General features: G+C 45.2%; 1 protein-coding gene across 1 annotated transcript in view; it reads right to left on the reverse strand.

Moving 5' to 3' along the window:
* The window catches only part of LOC146627452 (cGMP-dependent protein kinase 1-like), a 77,359-nt gene that overhangs the window by 36,042 nt on the left and 15,848 nt on the right, over positions 1-25,469 (reverse strand). The window contains exon 2 of the mRNA XM_085361727.1: positions 23,330-23,496. Within this exon, the coding sequence (XP_085217853.1) occupies positions 23,330-23,496 (167 nt within the window). The remainder of the gene's footprint in view (positions 1-23,329; positions 23,497-25,469) is intronic.

The raw sequence follows: 25,469 nt of genomic DNA on the forward strand, positions 1-25,469 counted from the left end.
ACGGGATTCCCGGCCGCGTCCTCAGGTCATGCGCGGCTCAGCTGGCTGGAGTGTTCACGCACATCTTCAACCTTTCCCTCTCTCTGTCTGTAGTCCCAGCCTGCTTCAAAATGGCCACCATCGTCCCTGTACCCAAATCCTCCACCATCTCCTCATTGAACGACTGGCGACCTGTAGCCCTGACCCCCATCGTAAGCAAATGCTTCGAGAAGCTGGTCAGGGACTTCATCTGCTCTGCACTGCCCGACTCACTGGACCCTCTACAGTTCGCATACCGCCACAACAGGTCCACTGATGATGCCATAGCCCTGACACTACACACTGCCCTGTCACACCTGGAGAAGAGAGACACGTATGTGAGGATGCTGTTTGTAGATTACAGCTCAGCATTCAATACCATCGTTCCCTCGAAGCTGGACAGGAAACTGCAGGATCTAGGACTGAGCAGCTCCCTCTGCAGCTGGATACTTAGCTTCCTGTCTGACAGACGCCAGGTGGTCAGACTGGGCAGCATCACCTCATCCCCCATCACACTGAACACTGGTGCTCCACAGGGGTGTGTACTGAGCCCTCTCCTGTACTCACTCTACACCTACGACTGCACAGCCACTAACAGCTCCAACATCATTGTGAAGTTTGCGGACGACACTACAGTGGTGGGTCTTATCACCAACGGTGATGAGACGGCTTACAGGGAGGAGGTCAGCGCCCTGACCCACTGGTGTCAAGACAACCATCTCACCCTCAACGTCGCAAAGACAAAGGAGTTGATAGTGGACTTCCGGAGGTGCAGAGAAGTACACACCCCCATCACCATCAGCGGCGCTGCTGTGGAGAGAGTGAGCAGCTTCCGGTTCCTTGGAGTACATCTGGCTGAGGATCTTACGTGGTCAGTACACACAAACAAAACAGAGAAGAAGGCGCAGCAGCGCCTCTTCTTTCTCAGGAGACTGAAAAGATTCGGCATGAGCCCCCGCATCCTCAGGACCTTCTATCGCTGTGCCATTGAGAGCATCCTCACTGGATGCATCACCACCTGGTATGGCAACAGCACCGCCTACAACTGCAAAGCTCTCCAGCGAGTAGTGCGGTGCTCTGAACGGATAATTGGAGGTGAGCTTCCCTCCCTCCAAGACATCTACAGGAAGCGCTGCCTGAGGAAAGCGGGGAGGATCATCAAGGACTCCAGTCACCCCAGCCATAAACTGTTCAGACTGCTTCCATCAGGAAGGAGGTTCTGCAGCATCCGGTCCCGTACCAGCAGACTGAGAGACAGCTTTTTCCATCAGGCCATCAGACTGCTGAACACGTCATAGACACCTCAGCTTCACTACTGGAACTTTAACATTATGCACTACACACTGTATATAAATGCCACTTGTTTTGCACATATTCAACTCTGTATATTTTATATATTTTATTATTATTATTATTATTATTATTTTATTTTATTTTTACTATTTAATTTGTAAAAATGTGTATACACACACACACACACACACACACACACACACACACACACACACACACACACACACACACACACACACACGTAGGAAAATATTTAGTATACACATCCAGAAATGCATACACTATTATATATTGTACATATATTTATTAGTTTCAGGTTGGCCATTCTTGTATTTTGCTCGTTTGTGTTGTTGTGTTTGCACATCTCTCTTGCTTGTGGGGCTCGCACACAAGAATTTCACTCACATGTGCTGTGCCAGTGTGCCTGCACATGTGATGTGACAATAAAAGTGATTTGATTTGATTTGATTTGATGTCATCAGACGACGTCTGAGTAATCATGAAAGGAAGGCGAAAGACTCAAACGCAAGGCTTTGATGGACACACCCCCTGAATTATAGGAGCCGTCTCCCGGTCAGCTCCACGCCATGCAGGGATTTTAACCACCAACCAAAACCTCGCGTAAACAGTTCAGCGTGACCGAATATCTGGGTTCCTCCTAGATCGATTTTTAACCACCTCTGCCTCGGCTCCTCGCCACAGAACAAAACATGAAATGTTGGAAGAGCTCTGTAAGTGAGGGACTCCTCAGCATCGTGTTTCTGCTTCTAACAGATCTGAATCCAAACTCAAACGACTCCAGGGCATCTGAAGACACTGAGACGTGGTCTCGTCTCCTCCTCTGCCGCTCATCCATCACGCACACTGACTGCCACCTGAAAACTTCAGCCAATCGGGATTCAGCTGAAGAAGAGAAACACACAATGGTCTGGGATCATCCACGGGTCAGTGTGTGTGTTTTTAGTTGTGTAAAATAGAAAAAGTGCTTTGTTTAGCTGCAGTGACACACTGGAAACAGAATATGAGTGGACACACACACACACAGACACACACAAAGATGGAGTATGAATCAGTGCTCAGTAACATCCAAACAAAACCCTGAATTTCTTCTTCTTGGTCTGTTTGACCTCACAGCAGCCATGTTATTGGTCACATGATGTCATGTTAGCAAACAGCAAGCAGCTGGAGAAGCTGCATTCAGCTTTTATGCTCCTTATATCTGCAACAAACTCCCAGAAAGCCTCAGATCAGCTGAAACACTCAGTTTGTTTAAATCCAGGTTGAAGACTCACCTGTTCTCAGCTGCATTTGAATAAAGCACCAAATCTGCACTGTTTTACTTTTAAGGTTAAAATTTAAATTATGCTTTTTATTTGTTTCTGTTCTTTAATGTCTCTGTAAAGCACTTTGAATCACCTTGCTGTTGAATTGTGCTATATAAATAAACTCGCCTTGCCTTACAGCCACCTGTCAGACAAGGAGGCCACGCCCATAATGATGCATACAGGTGACATATACAAACATTCTCCCCTCGTACAGCTGTCATGAAGGTGAAATTATCTGCAGAGGCCAGAACAGTTTGTGAGGCTTCCACGTCAGTTTGTGTCCCTCCGTCTGCTACAGCAACAATAATAACTGAAGACAGAGACGCTTTGCAGTGTTTACATGCTCAGAATTCGTTCCTCGGTCTTTGTGGAAGCTTCTGTCATCTGCACAGCTTGTGACTCCATGGCGGGTTTAACACGTTACACGGGGTCATGTGCTCACTCGTAATGGCTGCCCTCTCTGTTTCCATCACAGCCGTTGAATCAAAGCCAGAGTGGAAAACAAAGTTTGCCCTGCAGTGCTGACATTTGAACATGAGACCAACCCGAGCGTGGGACAGAGGAGACGTCTGTTCACGCCGCTACGTCTCGCAGACACATGACAGTCAGCTCTTACCGAACGTCGGTGTTTTTGACTAACTTCATTTGTACTTCTCTTTGTTTTTTCTTTGACTTCAGAGCGGTTGCCATGGTGATTTTACTGTAGAAACCTGAACAGGTAGAAACAGGCCGCATCATCATCATCATCATCACCACAGGCTGTGTAAGCTCAGGCTCTGGCTGCTGGGCTGGAGTCTGCTTGGCTAGCTTAGTGTTAGCAAGCTGTCTGTGCAGATGTTAGCAGTATAAAGCAGCTTTTTCTGTTCTGAGGCCGTTTGCACTTTACTATCTCGCTCTTCTCCGTCTGCACAATACAAACAACGCTAATGTCCACCCTTCTAAAGCTGTAACACTCTTCATTCTTCATGCACATGAACTGAAATCAGCTGATTGTAGCAGGAAGAAAAGAATTTCTGTGTCTATCGACCCAGCGTGCAGATAACCAAAGAACTTTTATAATGCAAGTAACTACATAATTGTAACTATATCACGTTACTGAAAAATGTAATGTGGTTACAGTAATGCGTTGCACCCAGCACTGCTGGTAACATTACAGCCCCTCTGAGGGAAGCACAGTAACAGAGAGCTGGAAGTCCCAGCGAAGCTCAGAGAGCCGACGGTTCTGAGTGATTTCTGATGTCAGACACTGTTTGGCATTTAAACACTGACATTTTAAATCAATATAGATGAAGACAGATTAATGGGAACTGTAAATGTCAGAGTGATCAGTGTCAACAACACAAACTCGTGTCATCATCATGTATGATGAAGAGTCTCCCGTCTCTTCAGGGGTGCAACATGTGAGTATGAAGTGAGCTCAGAGACTCAGAGGGCTTTCATGAAGGGCTGGTTCATTTTGAGCGGATTATCTGGAGATTCAGCGACTCTGTTTCTGAGCAGCTCGGAGCAAACCTCCGCCAACATATTTAATAAAAACACGAATATTCTTCTACTGATTTAGGAGAACTGAACTCCAGTTTCCTCTTACTGATATAAACAGCACCTCTGACACCAGCTGAGCTTCACAGGTGACTGACAAGCTGATCGTGGCCAAAACCAATACTGCGTGACATTAAACAAAGGTTAGCATCATCGATTAGCTGCTGAAGTCATCTGTGAGTTATTAGCAATAATGCTAAGTTAGCTGTAAGTTAGCTACACGCATGAATCTGAGAATGTGAGGATGTAACATTAGCTGATGAAGTCATTTTGCTGTGTGAGGTTTTTGTCCTCATGACATGTGATGTGAGTCGTGCGATGCTAATGACTAACAGCCACTATGCCTCCACCCGCTTTTAGAAGTGAACGAACTTTCAGATGAAAAGTGAAACGTCTTCAGGAAATCTGCCTTTCAGATGAGTTATGGTGCTGTTTGTTCAGGTTGCACCAATAAAAAGAGTTTTCAGATTAAAGCTTCAGTGTTGATGCTAGAAATGACACTGCTGTCTGATTTTAGAGGGATTTTAGTCATCTTTGATCCCCCACCATTCTGACCGCAGGTGGATTTTAGAGGATTTTATTAAATCAGGAGGCTACAGTCGCAGATCTTTGATGATTATCACTGAACATCAGTTCGTGACTGTAAAATCATCACTACACATCAGCTCAGAGGGCGACATGTCACTGAGAACCTTCAGCATGTTAAACAGCAGATTAATTGTTTACTTAAAGTTGTGAGGACCGCCTTAATGTCCCTGCAACGCACAGACGTCCCCATAACAGCTTGGAATGATATGTGTCCACACAGGGACAGAAAGACAGAAAGACACACACACCCACACACACACACACACACACACACACACACACACACACACACACACACACACACACACACACACACACACACACCAGATGGTGGTGATTATTATGTTGAATGGTGAGATAAACACACACACAGGAACTGAGGCTGTAATTGCAAATTATAATGATCATTAGGCTAATCTCTCTCTCTCACACACACACACACACACACACACACACACACACACACACACACACACACACACACACACACTGTCGTCACGTCTTTCATTCGTCCATCAGTTTGGATGAAACGTGAACCATGTCTCTGTCCGTGGTGCTGAAGACAGTTAATCATTTATCTATTTTCGTTATGCCATCAAATATACTTTGTAGAGAAAAATGATTAACTAAGATTCATTATAGCTTATACTGAATAATTATTCAAGAAATTCATATAGTGTGGACAATGTTCATGAACAAAAATCAACTGTTATGCAGTGTTAAGCACATAAACATGCCGCTGCTGCTTTCAGGGAGTCTCAGAGCTCCAGAGCATCAAACAGCAGAGACGTGAGCCCACGGTGTGCTCATTAGAGCAGGAATCACAGGTCGGGGCAGAGAAAAATGTTTTTACCATGTTGGTGGACAGAGAGTGACAGAACAACAGAAAGAAGTGCGTGGGTGAGCGACTACCGCAGAGACAAAGAGAGAGAGAGCTTTTTAAAAGTGATGAAAAGGACTGGCAGGTTTGTGAGTCTCACACAGCACAGTTCAGAGAAGACTCACACGAGACCAGGAGACAAAATACAGCAAATACCAGGAAGAACTGCACACACAGCAGGTTTAATGGCACTGTGTGAAGTAACACGAGCTCTCACAGGTGGGGTCAAAAAATTTGATACTTTATTAATATTCACATTATGCAGCTGATGCAAATGTGCACTTTTATGCAGACGACACTGTTGTTTGAATGCAGAGATTTACTTATGAGCCACACCGAGCAGCAGTGAGGGGCTCTGCTTTAAACAACCAGATCAACAAACCAGCACAGCTCAGTTTGTACTTCATCACCATCTGCCTGAAACATCTTCTGAAACATTATGTACATCAAATAAAAGTTTGACGTTTTCATAAATATAAATATTTTCACACTTCTTTACTTTAAGCACTGTTTCTTTTTTACACTGATGGTTCAGAGTGTAGGCTTGGCTAATTACAAGGCAGACGGATACTGTATGATAATCTCTAAAGGTTTGTGCTATAATCCTTACAGTTTACTCATGAACAACGCTGAAACACACCAACCTGCTCTTAATTCTTTTACTTCTTCTACACAATTTCATTTATGAAAAATATCAGAATCTAAACACAAATCTAAATTTGTGTTGTTTTGTTTGAATTGTTGTTATGTCATTGATTATACTTAGTAAGTTATTGCTTCATACAGTGGGTTTAAACCAATGTGCTTTACAGCTAAATAAATCAATGAATCCAAGATGTTTACTGAAGATTCCCGCAGGATAAAATGACACGACAGTAACCCGTCCTCCATCCAAGACTTACACTTAAAGACACAGCACAAGAGTGTACAACAAATCTACAGGTGTAAACCATTTAAGGGCTTAAATGAACTGTATACTGAAGTCTGCAGTGCACATAGAGCCGCTGATAACTCTGCACCTTTCCAGATCTGGTTGTTTTAGAAAGGACTTGAAAAGAACTCGTCTGGACCAAAACATTCATTTGTTTGGCAAATTTCAGGTTTGTGTCAAAGATTATCCCAAAGTGTGAACCTTAGTTAAAACTGTAAGAACCTGAAGGACAGGCAGTTCTTTTTATAACCAGCTATCACAGTTGTCAGTCATCTAGAGATGCTTGATGGATCATTTGGCCTTTAGGGTTCATGTAGAAGGAAAGAAGAACAGACTCTGTGACAGACCTCTGTGGAACTGCAGTTCTGAGCTTAACATAAGATTTAGATCTTAAACCCTCGACTCCTGCTGGTGTTTCATTAGCACAGTGAGTCCAGCAGAACTAAGACAGAATCATCAGTTTCAAAAGCACCGACTCAGAACTGTTGAAGGGCCTAAAACCTGACTGAAAGCTCTCACATATGCTGTTTTTGTCTAGAAACGATCATTTGAAAACTTTTAGCCAAAAATGTCAGTTTGATATTACGTTTTGATAGACAGAGAAAGAAGACAAACACGTTAACTCTAACTTGTACAATGGCTGTATCCCAATTCAGGGTCTGCAGCCTTAAAGTACGCAGCCTCAACGATCCTCAAGGGCCGCGTACTTAAAGACCGCTAAGGCCGGAAGTGCGAGGCTTGTGAAATGGGACGGTGTAGCCTCCGTTGCCCAGGTTGCCTAGTAACCATGATACTAACAGCTGGAAACGTGTCATACAGCTGTTTGACAGAAATGAAGGAGAAAATCTTTTGTTCATTTGTTTCTTTCTACATGAGCTTTGATCATTCTCTGTGAGATTAAGCTCAGCTATTGAACGGCGTATATTTTAAAGTAAAGGCTTTAAAACCAAGTTAGTACAAACGTCACTAATGTCACATGACTTTGCCGACATGTGGCCAACAGTAATGTTTAATGTTCTTCGTTATTAAACATTTGCACATAAATAAGTGACATCATATCCAGGACTTACTTTTCACAGTTTACTCTTCGGCTGCTCCGCTTCTGCCGTCTGCGGCAGAATTCTCCACACCGACTGCCGCGCTATGAATTGTGGGATATATGGGACCACGAAGTCTACACTGCCACAGCCTTAAAATTCAGAGAAATGAAGGACGCATTTCAGGGCCGCATTTCGAGCAGCCTTTGAATTGGGACAGCCTTCGGCGCGCCGCTGTGACATAATCGGCCTTGAAATGCGGCCTTTAAGGCTGCAGACGCTGAATTGGGATGCAGCCAATTTCTCCTACCAGGACAAGAAACCATGTAAAGAATCTCCACCTCAGCCTCACAGAGGACAGCGCCTCCTTGTGGAGCTCAGACGTTAATCAGAGTCAGAAGAATCATCCGGAGGAGACCGTGAATGTCTGGACCACCTTCCATCGTGATTCTTGCAACAACATCTGAGACTTTTCAGTCTGAAGGTAAAAACACTTGAGGTGGAAACATGAGAACAGAAAGCAATGATCATAGCAGTGGGCGGTGGAGCTTTCAGAGCCAAAGCTTCCCCTCAGAGAAGAAAGAGCCACAGAAGCAAACTGTTTCCAAACCGGTGCACTGGGAGCACTGGGTTAATTTGAATCTGTAATATGGACAAACAACACAGAGTGCACGAGACCTCCTTTAGTTTCTCTGATTTGTGCCTTCGTTCCTGCAAACAGCAAATAATCTGCATCCACCCGACTGGCTGATGTTGAGTTGTGCTTTTAGAAACTCGTTAAAACAGCGGGAGAGTGGCGAGGAGGAGGAGGGCATCATGAAACGCTGCTAAACGAGCAGAAAGCTCTGAGCACACATGGATTCATTACAGAAGCTGCTTCTCATTAGTCAGAGTGAAAACTGAGCTTTTGTCAGAGGTACAAGCAGCCGGCTGCACGCAGAAACAGGTCTTTGTTAAAGTCGAACAAAAAGGAAGCAAAGTCTGAGGAAGCTTCAGATTTCCACAAAGAGGCTGTGAGAGAACCCTATAAAGTCAGCTCTGTTTTCTTACCCGCCCAATTCAAGTCCTAATCAAGACTGGCTGCTACAGAACAAACATGTTTTAATCATCCAAGAGATACAGTAGAGCTAGACTGTACCCTTTACCCTGCTAATGTTGAATAAAAAACACTTCATTTTAACATATTTGAATAATTTCACCACTTTGCAATAAATTAGGAAATAAAAAATGGATACGGTGAATTAAATAGTTGCAGTACTTTACGTTTTTACCCCAGAGTACAGAGTGTGCTCAGATAGCAAAGTGATGGAGTTTTCCCTCCTCCGTGGAAGGCTGTGAGTCCACTGTTTACCTCAGCTGTCCATGCTGGGTGAGAAGCATCCATCATTATTTACTCTGGAGGAGGCTCAAACACTGTGACAGGAGTCTGATACGAGTTGATGAGTCAGAGAAGATCACTGCTGACCGACGACAGCTGGCTTTTGTGTCGGTAAACACAGCTGTTAGCTGCTGTTAGACTGTGTTAGACTGTGTTAGACTGTGTTAGCTGCTGTTAGCTGCTGTTAGCTGCTGTTAGACTGTGTTAGCTGCTGTTAGACTGTGTTAGACTGTGTTAGCTGCTGTTAGTGAAATTGTCTGTTGGATTTTGAGACGATTTGAGATTGTAATCAAGCTCTTTATGAGATGTAAAGTATGATTTTTAGGACACTCGAGGCTAACATTAGCTGACATAATCTTAACTTATAACCATCTGCTTTTGCAGAGCTGGTTAAACAGCTGTGCAGACAGGAGGGTCCCGTGTCTAAACTACTAACAATAAGGGAAAATATAGATTATAGATTCATCTATGTAAATGAATGAGTACACTGCACTTTTTTATTATTTCATTTTTATATGACTTTTTTGGTCATTTTAAAAAAAAAATTCAGGAAATGTTGTTGCATTTTTCAGGGATTTTATTTCTCTAAAATTATACATTTTTTTCTTGAAATAAATTATTATCTTTTTTTATTTTTTTATTTCATCACTATTTTTCTAAATTTCTATTTAATTTTTGTGAGAAAATGTTTCTTTGCTTGTGAGAAAATGCTTTTCTTAGAGCAGTACATTAATGAGCTTCAGGGTCTCTTCTCATTTCTGTCTGTCGCCTGTGTCCCCAATCCCCAAAACATTTTTCCACAGTCAGATCAACTCACTTCAATGCTTCCTGTGGAACATGTCCACGGTAAAAAAAAATAGAAGAAGTTGTTGTTTTATTTTTGTTACGATTCGGGGTTGGCAGTGTACTGTTTTAGGCGTGACTGTGATGTGTTTCCCTGCATTATTTTGAAAGTCTGTTTTATATCAGTGTGTTCTGGGTACGTTTCCCTGTCTCGTCAGTTCTGAGTTGCCCCAGCTGTGTTTTCCTCCTGTTGTCCATTTCCCTGATTGCTCCCTCTAGGTATTTAAGCCCTGTGTTTCCGTTTGTCATGTCGATCTTCCCCCCGGTTGTATTTGTTTGGTGTTGGATGTAATTAAATGGCCTATTTTTGCTTTGATGAAAGTCTGTGTCAATACTTTCGTTTTTTTTGGGATTTTTTTGGAGACCCGTGTTAGTCTTTTTTGTTGGCTCGCCCTCCTCAAGAGCGGTGAGCGGGGGGGCATTTTTCCCTTATTTCTATTTTTCCTGTGTTGCCTATATAATAATCATCAGCATTAGCTATAGCAGCTATAGGCCGGGGTGTAACATTTTATTATTATGATTCTTATGATTTTGATGAATAAAATTTCCAGCTCAAAACAATCTCACGTTTCATCGTGAGCAGAAACACCGATCAGTGTTTTACATAATGTATGAATAACGGTGCTCGCACATGTGCGGGCGTACACACACACACACACACACACACACGCACATGCACACACGCACACACGCACACACGCACGCACACACACACACACACACACACACACTCACACGCACACGCACACACACGCACACGCACGCACACACACACACACACACACTCACACGCGCACACGCGCACACGCGCACACACACACGCACACACACACACTCACACGCGCACGCGCACACGCGCACACACACACACGCACACACACACACATTTTGGAGGCAAACTGGGATTTGAGAAAATGAAACAAAGATACTGGGAGCGTCCAGTGTTACCGCTCAGCCTCACAGTAAACACACCTGTGGTAATGGTTTGAAAAAGATTTTTGGAAAACTTGACCTCTGACCTTGAGGCTCAGGTCACTGCAATTTGAACCTTGTCTGAAATTTTTATTAGATGCACCCATGGCATCGATTTGAAATCCCGCGTTGCCTCATTCTCGTGTTGTCGTGTTCACACCACCACAAAGATAAAGGAACCACAGCACACATCTGTCTCAACATCAGCTGCCAACAGTGCATCTTTCGTGCTGCTGAAATTCCGCTCGTTCAAAAATAAAATGATGTCATTACTGACAGGAAGGCCGACATCCTTTGCCTAACAGAGACACGGCACTTCACTCAAGCCCCTCCCCCAGGATTAGTGTATTGTCTCCCTGGCTGGGTCAACACCTCACTCTGAGGTGTCTGAGCTTCTCACCTCTATTTGCTCCTCGACTCCGGCTACTCCTACTTGGTCACTTAAATATTCATGTCCACTCCACTTGCAGTATAAACTCTCTTCCCCCCCTCAAAACTCAACCTGTCTTTTTTACCTGCCCCGCCCCATGTTTCACTGCACAGCTGCCGACTTGAGAGGCCGTAGAAAAGATCTGGTCTCAGTGTCCGCTTGAGCTTTATAAAGATCATGTGAGGTGCTACAAAGCAGCTATCTCAGGCCAAAACACACCATTCACCAGCAGCAAAGTCATCCCAGACTGCTGTTCTCCACCATCAACCGACTACTTCACCTACTTGATCCACCTCTTCCTCCAGGTGCCACTGACCTGCCACAAGTTCCTGCACTGCTTCCAAGAAAAAGTTATTGCCATCCATCAGCAGCTTCTGGCACCTGTACATCAGTTTCAGGATGTCATTCCCTCTGTGGCACATTTACCTCGTTGCTCCTTCTCCTCTTTCTCCTCTGTGAAGTCCTCTCAGGTCACCAAGTGGATCTTTCAGTCCAAAGCCCCCACATGCACCCTGGACCCTGTGCAGACAACACTGGTTAGAGCATGTCTGCCTGCTCTGTGCCCCCTTACAGTTTACATCACCAACTGTTCCCTGGAGTCAGGAGCGGGACCCTCAAAGCCACCTCAGTGACTCCCATCCTCAAAAACCAGGTCTGGACCCTGACGACTTTAACAACTACTAACTATTTCCAACCTTCCCTCTCTCAGTAACATTTTGGAAAAAGCCAACCTTCGTCAACATATGTCAGACCATCAATCCTTCCAATCTGGCTTCAGAACACACCACAGCACTGAGACTGCTCTCATTAAAATAACCAATGACCTTCTTATTGCAGCTGGCCACATCTGCATCCTCATCCTCCTGGACCCTTCTGCAGCCTTCAACACCCTTTCTCACACCTTCCTTCCCTCATGTCTGACCCACTCGCTGGTTCTGTACTCTCCTGGTTTCAGGTGTATCTCTCCAACAGAACACAGTTTGTCCAGACTCCCGCTGCACCTCTGCTCCAGCTAACCGCGGAGTGCCCCGAGGTTCTGAGCAGGATCATCTGTCAGCATAGTGTCTGCTTCCATTCCTATGCTGATGATAAACAACTTTATCTCAGGCTACGTGTACACGGGTATTTTTGAAAACGCAGATTTTCAGTTGTCGTTTAAAAAAAAATCCCGTCCACATTTTGGCCAATCAGAAGTCTAGAATCCTGGGAGGAAAAGACTAAACAGGGTTTTGTGCCCTCACAAAACCTGGGGTACTTCTGAAAAGTGTTTTTCTGTAAAGGCAGCTAATTTTGAAGTGCTTTCATCATTTCAGATGGTAATACTAAAGGCAGTATTTTAGTTGGTGTAGACTCACAACATAGGAATGAACAAAATACATAGAGCATGCATAAATTCAAGTCAAAAACGGCGCACACCTTTGACGTTGCGTGACTAAATGTCAGTTTTCCTCGTCCACACCTAAACACAAAAACAGAGTTTTTAAAAATCTCTGTTTTCAGTCGTTTTCAACAATACGCGCGTGCGTGTGGACGTAGCCTCAGTAACAAACCCTAAACCCAGCTTCCCCACAGTCACCTGTCAACTGTGTGCATGAAATCAAAGCAAACATGTCAACTAACCTACTTAAGCTCAACAGGAGCTCTTGGTTGGTGTGACCCCTGCTGTGGCCCCCGAGGCCCTACATCTCACAGTCCCCTGAGGTTTGAAATTTGGGTGCCATTTCGAACTCTTTCAAGCTCTAGCGTTATTTTTGTTTTGCTATTCTTGTGTAAAGTGTTGATGGGCTTCTGGAAAGACACTACAGAAATCCAAATTATTATTATGATTATTGTTCACAGTGTTGTGCGTCCACGGCGACGCCCTGCCGGCTGATGACGATGTCTCATCAGCTTTCAGGGTAACAAGCAGCAAAGTGTGCAGCAGCTGAATCCTGACATCCAGGTGTTCTCTCCTTATTTTATTTACTGATAATAGTCATTATCAGTAAATGATTGACTCATTATTAATCAGCAAAATCCAGGTAACGCTCACACAAGTCACGCTGTCAGCAGGTAACGTGACAGCTCGACATGCAGACGGCGTTCTAAGCATCGAGCACGCTGCGGTCGAGTACAGCACGCCGACGGTGAACGTTTGGTCTGAAAAAACACTGAAAGCACTTTCAGTGACGAGCGAGAAACTTTCAGCTCAGGAAAAACACTTAAATGAGCACCAGCTGTCCGTGTGAGCGTGTCACAGGTCAAAGGTCACAGGTTCACATGCAGTAAGAATAAAGAGGCGAGGAAGAAAAAGCTGTGACATCATCCAGGCAGCGTCTTTTTTTTCTCATCAAAATGGCCAAAAGTAAGGTCTCTGCTCTCCTTTCCCCTCATTTCCTCCCTTATCATGTCTTCTTCCTTCTTCCTCCTCTTTATTTTCCTTACTTCCTTTTTTAGTTTTTCTTCCCCCCTTACCCTCTTACATCCATCCTTTGTCTTCCTCTGCCTCACACCTTTATTCTTTCTCTTCTATTTTTTCCTTTTCCTTTCTCCTTCTCTTTATTTTCTCCAGCTTCACACTTTCGTCCTTTCACTCCTCCACCTATTCGTCCTTATTTTCCTCTCTGCTATTCTTCTTCCATCTCACCTCCCTCGTCTCTCACGTGCTTCCTTCCATCACCTTCTGCTCCCTGCTCGCTCCCTTTTCTCCTCCTCTCCTCCTTCATTTTCTCATCCTTTCTTATGTTTTTTTCCATCTTCCCTTTTTTTAGAAAGAAAAAACACAGATTTGAAATTTCCAAACTGTGAAAATATTTAAATGCCAAAAATTGTCATCCAACACGTTGCCATGACAACCACATCACCAGAGAAGTGTGTGTGTGCATCCGTGCGTGCGTGTGTGTATAAAGTCTTTCAGTCTTTGTGTGGACACATTTTTGTATCAAACCATCACAGTGAGGACATTTCTGCAAAGGTCCAGACGTGGTCTCAGAGTCCAGCTTGAATGGATGAGGAAGGGACCATCTGTGCTGAGGGTCTTCACAGAGATAGAAACACAAGTCTGTGTGTGTGTGTGTGTGTGTGTGTGTGTGTGTGTGTTTTACATAATGAGACAAAGCTGCTGCATCTGTTTCCTCCTCCAAACACAGAATTAATGAGCAGCATGTTTATGACACACACACACACACACACACACACACACACACACACACACACAGGGTGGTGTTTCCATCTCAGTGACTCCAACCTCAAACCAAACTTCAAAAGAAATAAAAAGCTGCTGTTTTGCTATTTATTTTTGTTCTGCAAAGTGAAGCAAACTGTGACAGATTTATGTCCCTAAATGTCCCCAAAACATGAGCAACACACACACACACACACACACACACACACACACACACACACACACACACACACACACACACACACACACTATCAGCCTTTGTCGTGGTCTGTTTTTAGGGATGACTTCCTCTTCCTGTGACAGTTATCGGTATATTTAGCCACCATCTGTGCCCCCGCCCCCTCGTCCCGCCCCCTCAACACACTCTGACGTTTGTATATCTATGTTTGTGAGGACCCTCATTTATATAGTGCATTCATGAGCTCAGCAGCGTAACCCTTACAGAAGAGCAACGTTAACTCTTACATGCGCCGCTCTTATGTAAGCTCAAACACAGCAGGCGAATTCATGCTGCATTTTCACAGCGCAGGATTAACAAAACAAACACCTGAAAATGTGTTTATCATATTTATGAAACGTTGCACTCGTTTCTCAGGACACTGTTGGCTCTGATGAATCTCCGTCAGGTCCGTCTGATATAATATATATATCTTTTTACTGTCGATGTTGCAGCTGGTTGTTGCTGCGTCACACGCTGCTCTGTCGAGCGTGGACGACGAAGAGTTTTTTAGATGATTCTGATAAATAAAAGTCGCGGCTCTGCTTTCCTCTTCTTGTATTTGGGAGGCTGAAATTTTCCAGGAGAGTTTCTGAGATTTTCCACATTTATATACTTGAAATATTTCCTGAACACTACCTGAGTATGAGAGTTTACCCGCAGTTTGAGGTGTTAAAGTCAGAGATATTCAGTTGAGTTTTATTGATATAGTGCCAAATCATAACAACAGTGCCTAAAGATGCTTTGGGTTTTGTGGCTTCATTGGATGGGTACAGTGACGACTGACAGGAAAGCAGAGGGAGGGCGAGGGGAAAGGGCCGCGAGTCAGATTCAAACCTGGGCCCATCGCTCTCAGCCTTACGGGCGCCTGCTCATCCTACTGAGCTAAATCCGCCACCACACAATCATCCTCCAACCGCACACGCCCATATTTTGTTTTCAAACTTCATTGCAGTTTATTTCACACCTCAAACCTTTAGTAAACAATTAAACAAATAAAAGTAAACTGCAATAAATTACAGGTTGCAATAAAAAAAAACACTAAACAAACCATCTTCATGGTGTAATTATTTTATTGTAGTTATTTGTTTGTTTTTTTGTAATAACATTCAACATTGCTATCAATGCGTTTTAAAAAAAAGTCTCTCTGTGCAAAATCAGTTTAAAAACATAAACGGCTGTGGGAGACTGTTTGGAGAGCCCAGCGCTGCTCCCGACGCAGGGGAACTAATTCTGTCAGAAAGACCGGCCTCGGCACTCGTGCAGGTGAAGCCAAAGGCAAGATATGCTTCATCATATGTTCTTGTCTTTGCTTGGAACAGTGTTGGTTTAATATAAATAATAGGGCTGCCACAAACGATTATTTTGATAGTCGACTAATCAGATCATCATCCATTGGACGTAAAACGTACAGCTTATTGCACCAGCAGCATCTGGTCTTATATAACTATCATTAGCTTACAGCTTGAAGTGTTTGTGCTAACTAAAAATAAAGACAAGATGGTAGTTTATTAATTTTTAATGAAATTTGCAGATTGTTTCGGTGACGTTTAATAAACTCCTTGCTATCTAAACTATAACAGGACACTGGAGTAAATTCTCCAGCATCTCACACTTCTGATAATCAGCTGTCTGCTTGACGTTTATTCAGCTGTGTAAAAACTATAACTTTCATCTCAGCCAAACCGATTTACTCAGGAACAAATAAAATACTACAGAAAGCCAAACAACAACATTTTTAAGTTCTCTAAGTGACTCATATATCATGTTTAACCTGAGTAGCGAAAGACTGCGGTGGGTTTGAAAACGATTTGCCGGGAGTCCGGTGTTCTCACGGCGCTAGTGACCTAGCCCCCGGCTAGCTATCGAGCTAGTGGGTAACAGACGTCTCCGAAAACGTCGGAGCGCTTTTGAAAATATGTGGTGTCCTGATAAACTGAGCAGATATTTGAGGTTTACACAGCTACATTCTCGCCTGAAAATATGTTAAACGTTTATTTTGTGACCCAGAAAGAATAATAAGAGTAATATTAAAACTAACTAGCTGCCGCCATTGTTGGAAACTGCTGGGCTGCGCTATGAATTCTGGGACACTGCTGCTTCTTCTTCTTCTTCTTCGGGGTTTAACGGCAGCTGGCATCCTTGTACATGCAGTGCTGCCATCTTCTGTTTCAGTCCGTTATTACACTCTTAAATCCTACTACTCATTCCTGCGTCTTTTGTGATCTTACAAAGCTTCAAACGATGCGTCGACTATTAAATTAGTCGTCGACGATTTTAATAGTCAACATAATCGTGACTAGTCGACTAATCGTAGCAGCCCTAATAAATAATAATATTGAATACTAATAATAAATAAAGCATATTTGGCGATGCTTCATCTTCTGCTTCGCGTTTGTGTGGGAGCCCCGTCAAAATTGGGAAGCACTGATATAAACTATCATTATAAATGATCATTATTAGTATCAGGTTTACTTTTCTTCAGAGCATTTCAAAGCATTTGTGAGTGAACGATCACCTCGGTCTTGTTTTGAAAGTTCCTTTGTTAACCAGCTCTGGTCCTTCTCCACAGATGATGATGAACCTGCTCACAAGGTGTTTGTGCATTTAAAAACTGTGTGTCTGTGAACAATGTGTGCAGATCAAATGACAGTTTTGAATCAGCAGGAAAAGTTAAGTGGATATCTGTGAATGGATAAGTCTTCAGACGGGGACCGAGTTTAGAGGAACATTTAAACCGATGTTCATGAAATTCACTAAAACTTGATTTAAGCCAAATGTGAACAAACAGGTTTGAAAAAACGCACACACACACACACAGACACACACACACACACACACACACACACACACACACACACACACACACACAGGCACACACACACACACACACACACACACAGACACACACAGGCACACACACACACACACACACACACACACACACACACAGGCACACACACACACACACACACACAGGCGCACACACACACACACACACACACACACACACAGGCACACACACACACACACAGGCACACACACACACACACACACACACAGGCACACACACACACACACACAGGCACACACACACAGGCACACACACACACACAGGCACACACACACACACACACACAGGCACACACACACACACACGCACACAGGCACACACACACACACAGGCACACACACACACACACATGCACACACACACACACACACACAGTCATCAGATGTGCACACAATCTACCTGCCTGAACCTCGTCCTCTCACACCAGACTCCATTCAAAAACGGGCAGTTTTAACATTGAATTGCTTCATTTAAAATCTGACAAAAGGATCTTTTTCACATTGTGAGGATCGCTCTGAATTTCAGCATGGGTGTTATTCACCCGGCAGCTTTTACTTAGATATAAATGTCATCAGTTGTTTCACACCACTCGCTGCCTGCCACCCACCGACACGGAGGATTGGCCATCTGGAGAATTGTTGTCAATGTGAGGCCAGCATGACTGGGACAAAGGGATTTAAATGTACTGATAACACAGAGTGACAGTCTGACCGATGGCAGGTTTGAAGGAAGAAATCCTACAGTAATGATTCCAGGAGAATATTAAGAAAAATATGCCATTGAAATTCGTGAAACTCAAAAAATCCACCTGTGCTGCTGTGCCCGAGCACCTCGAGATACCAGGACGTCATTAAAACTGTGAGAGCTGCTGAATGTGAATGGATGACTAACTGGATGCACACGAGCATGCAGGTTAGGCGTCCTGAGTGCAGCTTCAGCAACGCCCTGTGTTTTCAGTGGGAGGATCACGTTTCTACGCAGGCTTCTTATGTAACACAATAACCTCAAATGCAGCTAAAAATACAACAAAAGTACTCTGGATAGGAACGGCAGAGCAAGGCTGCAGGGTTACCGGTTCGATCCCCGGTTCCTTCTGTTCGAGTGTCCTTCGGCAAAAATAATGAGCACCGAAAGCTTCGGGTCAAAGAAAATGAAAAGCAAACAAAAGGATCCACGGTGTTCATGCTCTCTTAGCTTCTGAGCAGAAACAGTGAAGCTTGAACTGACTCGTTCCCTCCGAAAGGGAATGTTCCAGCAGCACAACCTTTCATAAATCTGTCTTTGCTGTTTGCAGGCTGAAAGTGTTTCTTTGAGGATAATTATCAGTTATCTGCACCCAAGCTACAACATTTATGCTGCCGACAGCTTTTAGGTTTGTGTTGGCAGCACTTAAGCTGCATACAGGTCAGGTAAAAAGGCTGGCTTGGTGCGACAGAGGAGGATGCTGGGACGGAAGGAGATGATCAGCTGTGGTGACCCATGAAAGGAGCAGCTGACAGAGCAAGACGACCTTTATCTCAGTGTTAAACTCCCCCAGTGTAGTGTTCACCCCAGCCTTCTCCTTCTCCTAACCAAGCGTTGTTGGTTAGTCAGTGCGAGTGAAACATCAGAGGAACAAAGCAGGGACGAGAACCTCAGTCCTGTCTGAGCATGTCATGATCCTGGGTCCTTTTGACCCAGCGTTTTGTGTTTTCTCTTCGCGATTTTGGTTCTGTTCTTCCTCTGGTTAGTGTTTACTCTGTTCTGCCCGTGTGTTCCTGTATCTAGTCCGCGTTTCTTAGTTTGTGTCCTTTCATGTGTAAGTTCCTGTTTTATTGTGAAGGTCTGTGTCTTATGTGAGTGTTTTCAGTTTGCCTCCCTAGTCTCGTCATGTTAATTACTCCCAGCTGTGTCCCCACCTGTATGTAATCCCCCTGTGTTCTCTGAGTGTATTTAAGTTGTGTCTTCTGTCATAGTAGTTGCTGGTTCGTCTGTGTTGTTTCCCCTCGGTCTCCCTGTATGTATTTCTCCGGACCTCCCTGCACCGTCATTCCTGGTTTGTGTTGTTAGTTTACCCAGTTTAGGTTTTGGTTTCATGTTCACACCCCATTGCTGTTTGTACCCACTGCTGTAAATAAACACTCACCTGCACCAGAGCTGCCGCCTTTTGGGTCCTTACTACAAATCCACACGGCTTGCCCCGCAAACCGTGACAGAACGAACCAGCCACCATGGACCCAGCGGCAGTCAATCCGTCCGAGGAGCTCCAGGATGACATCGGCTACAATGTGGAGATCCTCCTCGGGCTGTGGCTGGAGAATCCTCCGTACGAGCTTCGCCGCGCCGTGGAAGGTCGGCTACAACGTCTCTTTTCCGGCCTGCCATAGCTACTGAATTCACTTCCTCCGACCATACAGGCTTTTCTCCGGCACACACCTCACCTTCTCTCAGCCACTCCTGCCTCGCTGCCCGACTCGCCGGATGTGATCTTGCCCGGCCCGTCGGAGCCGTCTGCGGGGAGGAAACGCCGATCGCGCCGCAAGCGCGCCACCCCACAGCCGGACGTTCAGGCTTCTAAATCGCCGGCTGTGGTGAGTGAGGACTCTTTTTCATTTTCAGACTGCATGACTGTTCATTCAGGGGCTGCGTTTTGTGTGGCGGATGTCAACGCGAGCTGCTTATCGCCTGTGCAGCTACCGGCAGCTCGGTTAGCTCCCCCGCAGCCACTCTCACCTCGGTTAGCTCCCCCGCAGCCATTCTCAGCTCAGTTAGCTCCCCCGCAGCCAGTGCTCCTCTCAGCTCAGTCTCCTGTGCCTCCTTCAGCTCAGTCTCCTGTGCCTCCTTCAGCTCAGTCTCCTGTGCCTCCTTCAGCTCAGTCTCCTGTGCCTCCTTCAGCTCAGTCTCCAGTGTCCCCTTCAGTTCAGTCTCCAGTGTCCCCTTCAGTTCAGTCTCCAGTGTCCCCTTCAGTTCAGTCTCCAGTGCCACCCTCAGTTCAGGCTCCAGTGCCGCCTGTAGCGCAGGCCCCAGTAGTACCGGTTCCACTCATTCACTCCATGCAGGGAGAAGATTTAAGGTCCAGTCAGGGAGTTTCTCGCGCTTTAGCTGCTTCAGGCACTGTTCTGCACTCCAGGGCTTCCCCAGAGGCTAGGTCTCAGTCCCCAGCTGATTCTGGACCCCTGAAGATTAAGCAGCCCTCAGAGAACAACTCCGTGTCAGTGCTGTCTGAGCAGGGCCAGTGCTCAGCACAGCACCCATTGCCTTCATGTCTGCCAGAGGACTCCATGCCTGCTGGCTTTGTGATGGCTTCTGCTGGAGGGTCCAAGGGGCCCGTCCAGCCTTCGTCTCGTGTCTCCGCTGGAGGGTCCGAGGGACCGCTCCGGCCGTTGTCTCCAGTCTCCGCTGGGGGGCCCGAGGAGCCCGTTCAGCCACCTGTCTCAGCTGGAGGGCCCGAGGAGCCCGTCCAGCCACCTGCTGCAGCATCATCATCATCCTCGCCGGCTGCAGCATCATCATCATCCTCGCCGGCTGCAGCATCATCATCATCCTCGCCGGCTGCAGCAGCATCATCATCCTCGCCGGCTGCAGCAGCATCATCATCCTCGTCTGGTCCAGCCTCAGAGCCTTCAGCCTCGTCTGGTCCAGCTTCATCCGAGTCTTCATCCTCGCCTGGTCCAGCTTCATCCGAGTCTTCATCCTCGCCTGGTCCAGCCTCTGCAGCCTCGCCTGGTCCGGATCACCATCGCCTGAGTGGCCGCCGTTGCCTTCCGCACGGCCGGCCCCCGGACCGCCATCGCCTGAGTGGCCGCCGTTGCCGTCCGCACGGCCGGCCCCCCGAACTGTGTCCACGTCGCCGCCGTTGCCGTCCGCACGGTCGGCCCCCTGAACTGTTTGTACCCACTGCTGTAAATAAACACTCACCTGCACCAGAGCTGCCGCCTTTTGGGTCCTTACTACAAATCCACACGGCTTGCCCCGCAAACCGTGACAGAGCATGTGGACAACAGGTGAGAACTCCCTGCATCAGGGTTTCAGCCTGATTCCAGCCCACTGCCTGTCCTCCACGGGACCGTTGCGTGTTTTATTTAATTTATTTATTTTATGTTTTTATTTATAATAAAGCTCAATAATGAATTTGACTTGTTCAGACTCAGGCAGTCGCGTTAACCCTAACCTGTCAGCCAAACTGAGACATGTTTGGTAAATTTGCAAGTTCTTTTTGTTCCTAATAAAACAAGAATATGTTACATTGTTACATTGAGTCTCTTTAATTCATTCCTTTAAACAAACTAATGACTGAACGTGAATCAAAAGCACCCAAATGATCTGAAGTCCTCTGTAGGTGACAGCTCCATCTCGTCAAGTGATGACCTCACGGCGGTCTAATGTTACATGCGATGCCATGCTTCAGTGACGTTTCAGTTTCTTGTGGAAATCCATGATTTTTGGAAACAGCTGATGGTGATGAAGGCGGAGCGTCCTGTTCAGTGAAAAACACGAGGGAGACTCTGAACATTGTCTGCAGTCACTTTATTTCCTGTCCTGTCGTTTTCCAGCAGTTGATTCACAGGTTAGTTAGTTAGTTAGTTAGTTAGTTGGTGATGTGGCTGTAGTGATGTCACAGTTCTTGTGAGCAGTGAACTCGTGCCGACACGTTCCCATCATTCTTCGTTCCTCTCTTTCTTTTCTGCCGTTTGCTCACTGATTGGCTGTTCAGACACACTGTCATTCATCTTTGTGACCGCACTAAGTTACTTTTTACCTACAGGACGATTTTTGTGATTTTTTTTTCCACAAGCAGAAAAATGTTGTGTTTGAGTTCTCCTCTTCCTCACAGCAGCAGAAGTAGTGTGTGGTGTGAAGGCAGCAGGGAAACCAGCAGCAGAGTGGAGGTGAAAGCCTTCAGGCGCTCTGACACGTTACGCAATGCCGCGCTGCTCTGACATGTTCCCGGCGGCCGAGCAAAGTACATCCTGAAGGTCGAACGGCGCTCTGGGAAACTTCAGGCGGAAATGTCACGGAACTCTGAGATACCGCTTGTTAAGGAGTTTCCATGTCGCTACACTTCATGAATTCACCGCCACACAGAAGACCTGTGAAATTATTCACTCCTCAGCTCATTGGAGGAAATGTAGTCATTAAAGAATAAATGAGTTCCATAATTATTTATTTCAAGAAGCTGAAAGCTGGAATCCTATTTCTCGTGTAGTGATAAACGATTTCCTCACGAGCCGCCGTAATGAACTTTTTCATGTTTCTGTGTCTCCAAAGGTTTGGCTCAGTGTTCTCGTCTTCAAACCTCTTTACAAACTTTCATTCACCCACCGATGGTCTCAGAGGCACAATGGCAGGTTTAGTTTGGAGAAACACGATCGTTAAAGCAAACCTGAAGGGTCGGCTTCTTCTAGAGATGAGATTTGTATTATCTAATGTGAGACAGTTCCTTTAAAAAAAGCTTCGGAGTGAGGAGAGGTGCTGTCTGTCACCAACCACACATTCAAAGATGCTCACAATGAGCATTGCACTACAACTACAGCTCAAAATGCACAGTTTTTATTCGTTCAAGGAAAAACATCAAGTTCTTTAAGAACCAGCAAAAAAGAAACATCTGATAAACTCTCAGGACAAAAAAAATGACACAGGAAAGTCTAACAACCAGAACAGACCTGAGTGGCAACAAGCTGCACGGCCTGGTTCAAAAGTCCCCTCACCTCAGATCAAAAGTAGTTTTTCACCCAGAATTTTCCCCAAATTCCCCAAACCTGAAAAGTTCTTGAAAAGAGAAATTTCTGCCAGAAATACCTCGCTTTAAAAATAACTGCTGACAGAGAAATAAATAAATAGATCCTGAAGAGTGACAGAAAACCAAACCGTGGGTTCCTCACCTTCCATCACAAACACCAGCGAGCCCACGTCACCCTCTTTAATGATGCACGAGTCCTTCCCATAATCCACCGGGTACATGCAGTCCACGATCTCCTGAATCTGAGACAGCTCCAGGTTCTTCATGAAGTCATTGTCCAAGATGGCCTCCTTTATCAGCTCCTTCGATCTGAGAGGAGGAGAGAGGACAACAGGTCAGTAAGTAAGTCCTTATTCTACTTTCACGAGTATACCTTTATCCTACACGCCTCCTCATTATCAGGGGAAATGTATCTGCGCCGCTATGTTTGGAGGATAAGAGCAAACACCTGTGCGTCTCAAAGTCGGTATCACCTGCATGCACACCTCTCTGGACGGGATAGAGGTCTCAATCTTTATGTGCAAAATAAACTGCCTGTGCGCTGATGTCCTACCAAGTTTTTCTCATTTTTCATGCAGAAATACAGAGTTAGAATACAGAAGCACCACAGGGCTTAAATTAGTCTCCGAACCGCTGCGATTATCGAAGGCTTAAGTATGAATCATGCAAATATTATGGTTGAACCTCACGGTTGTTTCACTTATGACTCATCTGATGATTATTTGATTCAAAAGTTGCTTTAAAAACCAGTGGCCTTGTCACTTGGTGTTCGCTCGCTCAAACACAGTGGTGTTTCTGAGTAGCTTATCTGCTTAGCAATTTAATTAAGAACTGTTAGAAACATTCTTTTTTCATATTACAATCTTCACGTGCTTATCAGAAGCACACTTTCTGTGTACTCACTACCTAATTTATAGCCAAAGTATTCACTCTCTGTCTCTGTACTGTTTCGCTAGCTTAGCTTAGCTCGTAGCTGACTCGTTAGCACCATGGCTACTTCACCTGTCCCTCCTGCACTTTCTTGCTCCTTGTGTCAGATGTTTAGTTACTCCTCGGCCTCCTTTAGCAGTAAAGGTACCTGTAATAAATGTAGCATATTTGCAGCTCTGGAGGCCAGGATTACTGAATTGGAGAATCTGCTTCGCACCCTTCATTCACCCGTAGCTAGCCAGGCCCCTGTAGCTGGTGCAGCCGAAGATAGCGTAGGCCCCGCTAGCTGTTCCCCGGCAGACCCCAAGCAGCTGGGGAAAGAGGGCGGCTGGGTGACGGTGAGGAGGAAGCATAGTCCTAAACAGAAGCCCCAGGTACACCAGCAACCCGTTCATGTGTCTAACCGTTTTTCCCCACTCAGCGACACACCTGCCGGGGGTCAAACTCTGGTAATTGGTGATTCTGTTCTCAGACATGTGAAGCTAGAGACACCGGCAACCATAGTCAATTGTCTTCCAGGGGCCAGAGCAGGCGACATTGAAGGAAATTTAAAACTGCTGGCTAAGGTTAAATGTATGTAAATAAGGGTAAAATTCACGTCGGCAGTAATGACACCCAGTTACGCCAATCGCAGGTCACTAAAATCAATATTGAATCGGTGTGCAACTTTGCCAAAACAATGTGGGACTCTGTAGTTTTCTCTGGTCCCCTCCCCAATCAGACCAGGAGTGACATGTTTAGCCGCATGTTCTCCTTAAATTGCTGGCTGTCTGAGTGGTGTCCCAGAAACGATGTGGGCTTCATAGATAATTGGCAAACCTTCTGGAGGAAACCTGGTCTTGTTAGGAGAGACGGCATCCATCCCACTTTGGATGGAGCAGCTCTCATTTCTAGAAATATGTCAAATTTATTAAACCCCCCAAAATATGACTATCCAGAGTTGGGACCACAAAGCAGAGTTGCAGTCTTACACGCCTCTCTGCAGCTTCTCTCCTCCTGCTACCCCCAAAAACCCATCTCCATAGAGACTGTGTCAGCTCCCAAACAGACAGAAAACAAACTAAAAACCATCAACAAACAACTTAAACATAAACAATCACAAAGAAAGAACAATACAGTATCCACATCTGAACCAAAGAGTAAAACAGTGAAATGTGGATTATTAAATATTAGGTCTCTCTCCTCCAAGTCTCTGTTAGTACATGACTTAATAATTGATCAACAAATCGATTTACTCTGCCTTACAGAAACCTGGTTGCAGCAGGATGATTATGTTTAGTTTAAATGAATCAACACCCCAGTTTTCAGGCCCCTCTTCTGTGGAACCAGCTTCCAGTTTGGATTCAGGAGAC

The sequence above is a fragment of the Diplotaxodon limnothrissa genome, linkage group LG8, assembly GCF_057381915.1.
Source record: "Diplotaxodon limnothrissa isolate DT_005_m linkage group LG8, D_limnothrissa_male_GT1.1, whole genome shotgun sequence".
Lineage (NCBI taxonomy): Eukaryota > Metazoa > Chordata > Actinopteri > Cichliformes > Cichlidae > Diplotaxodon > Diplotaxodon limnothrissa.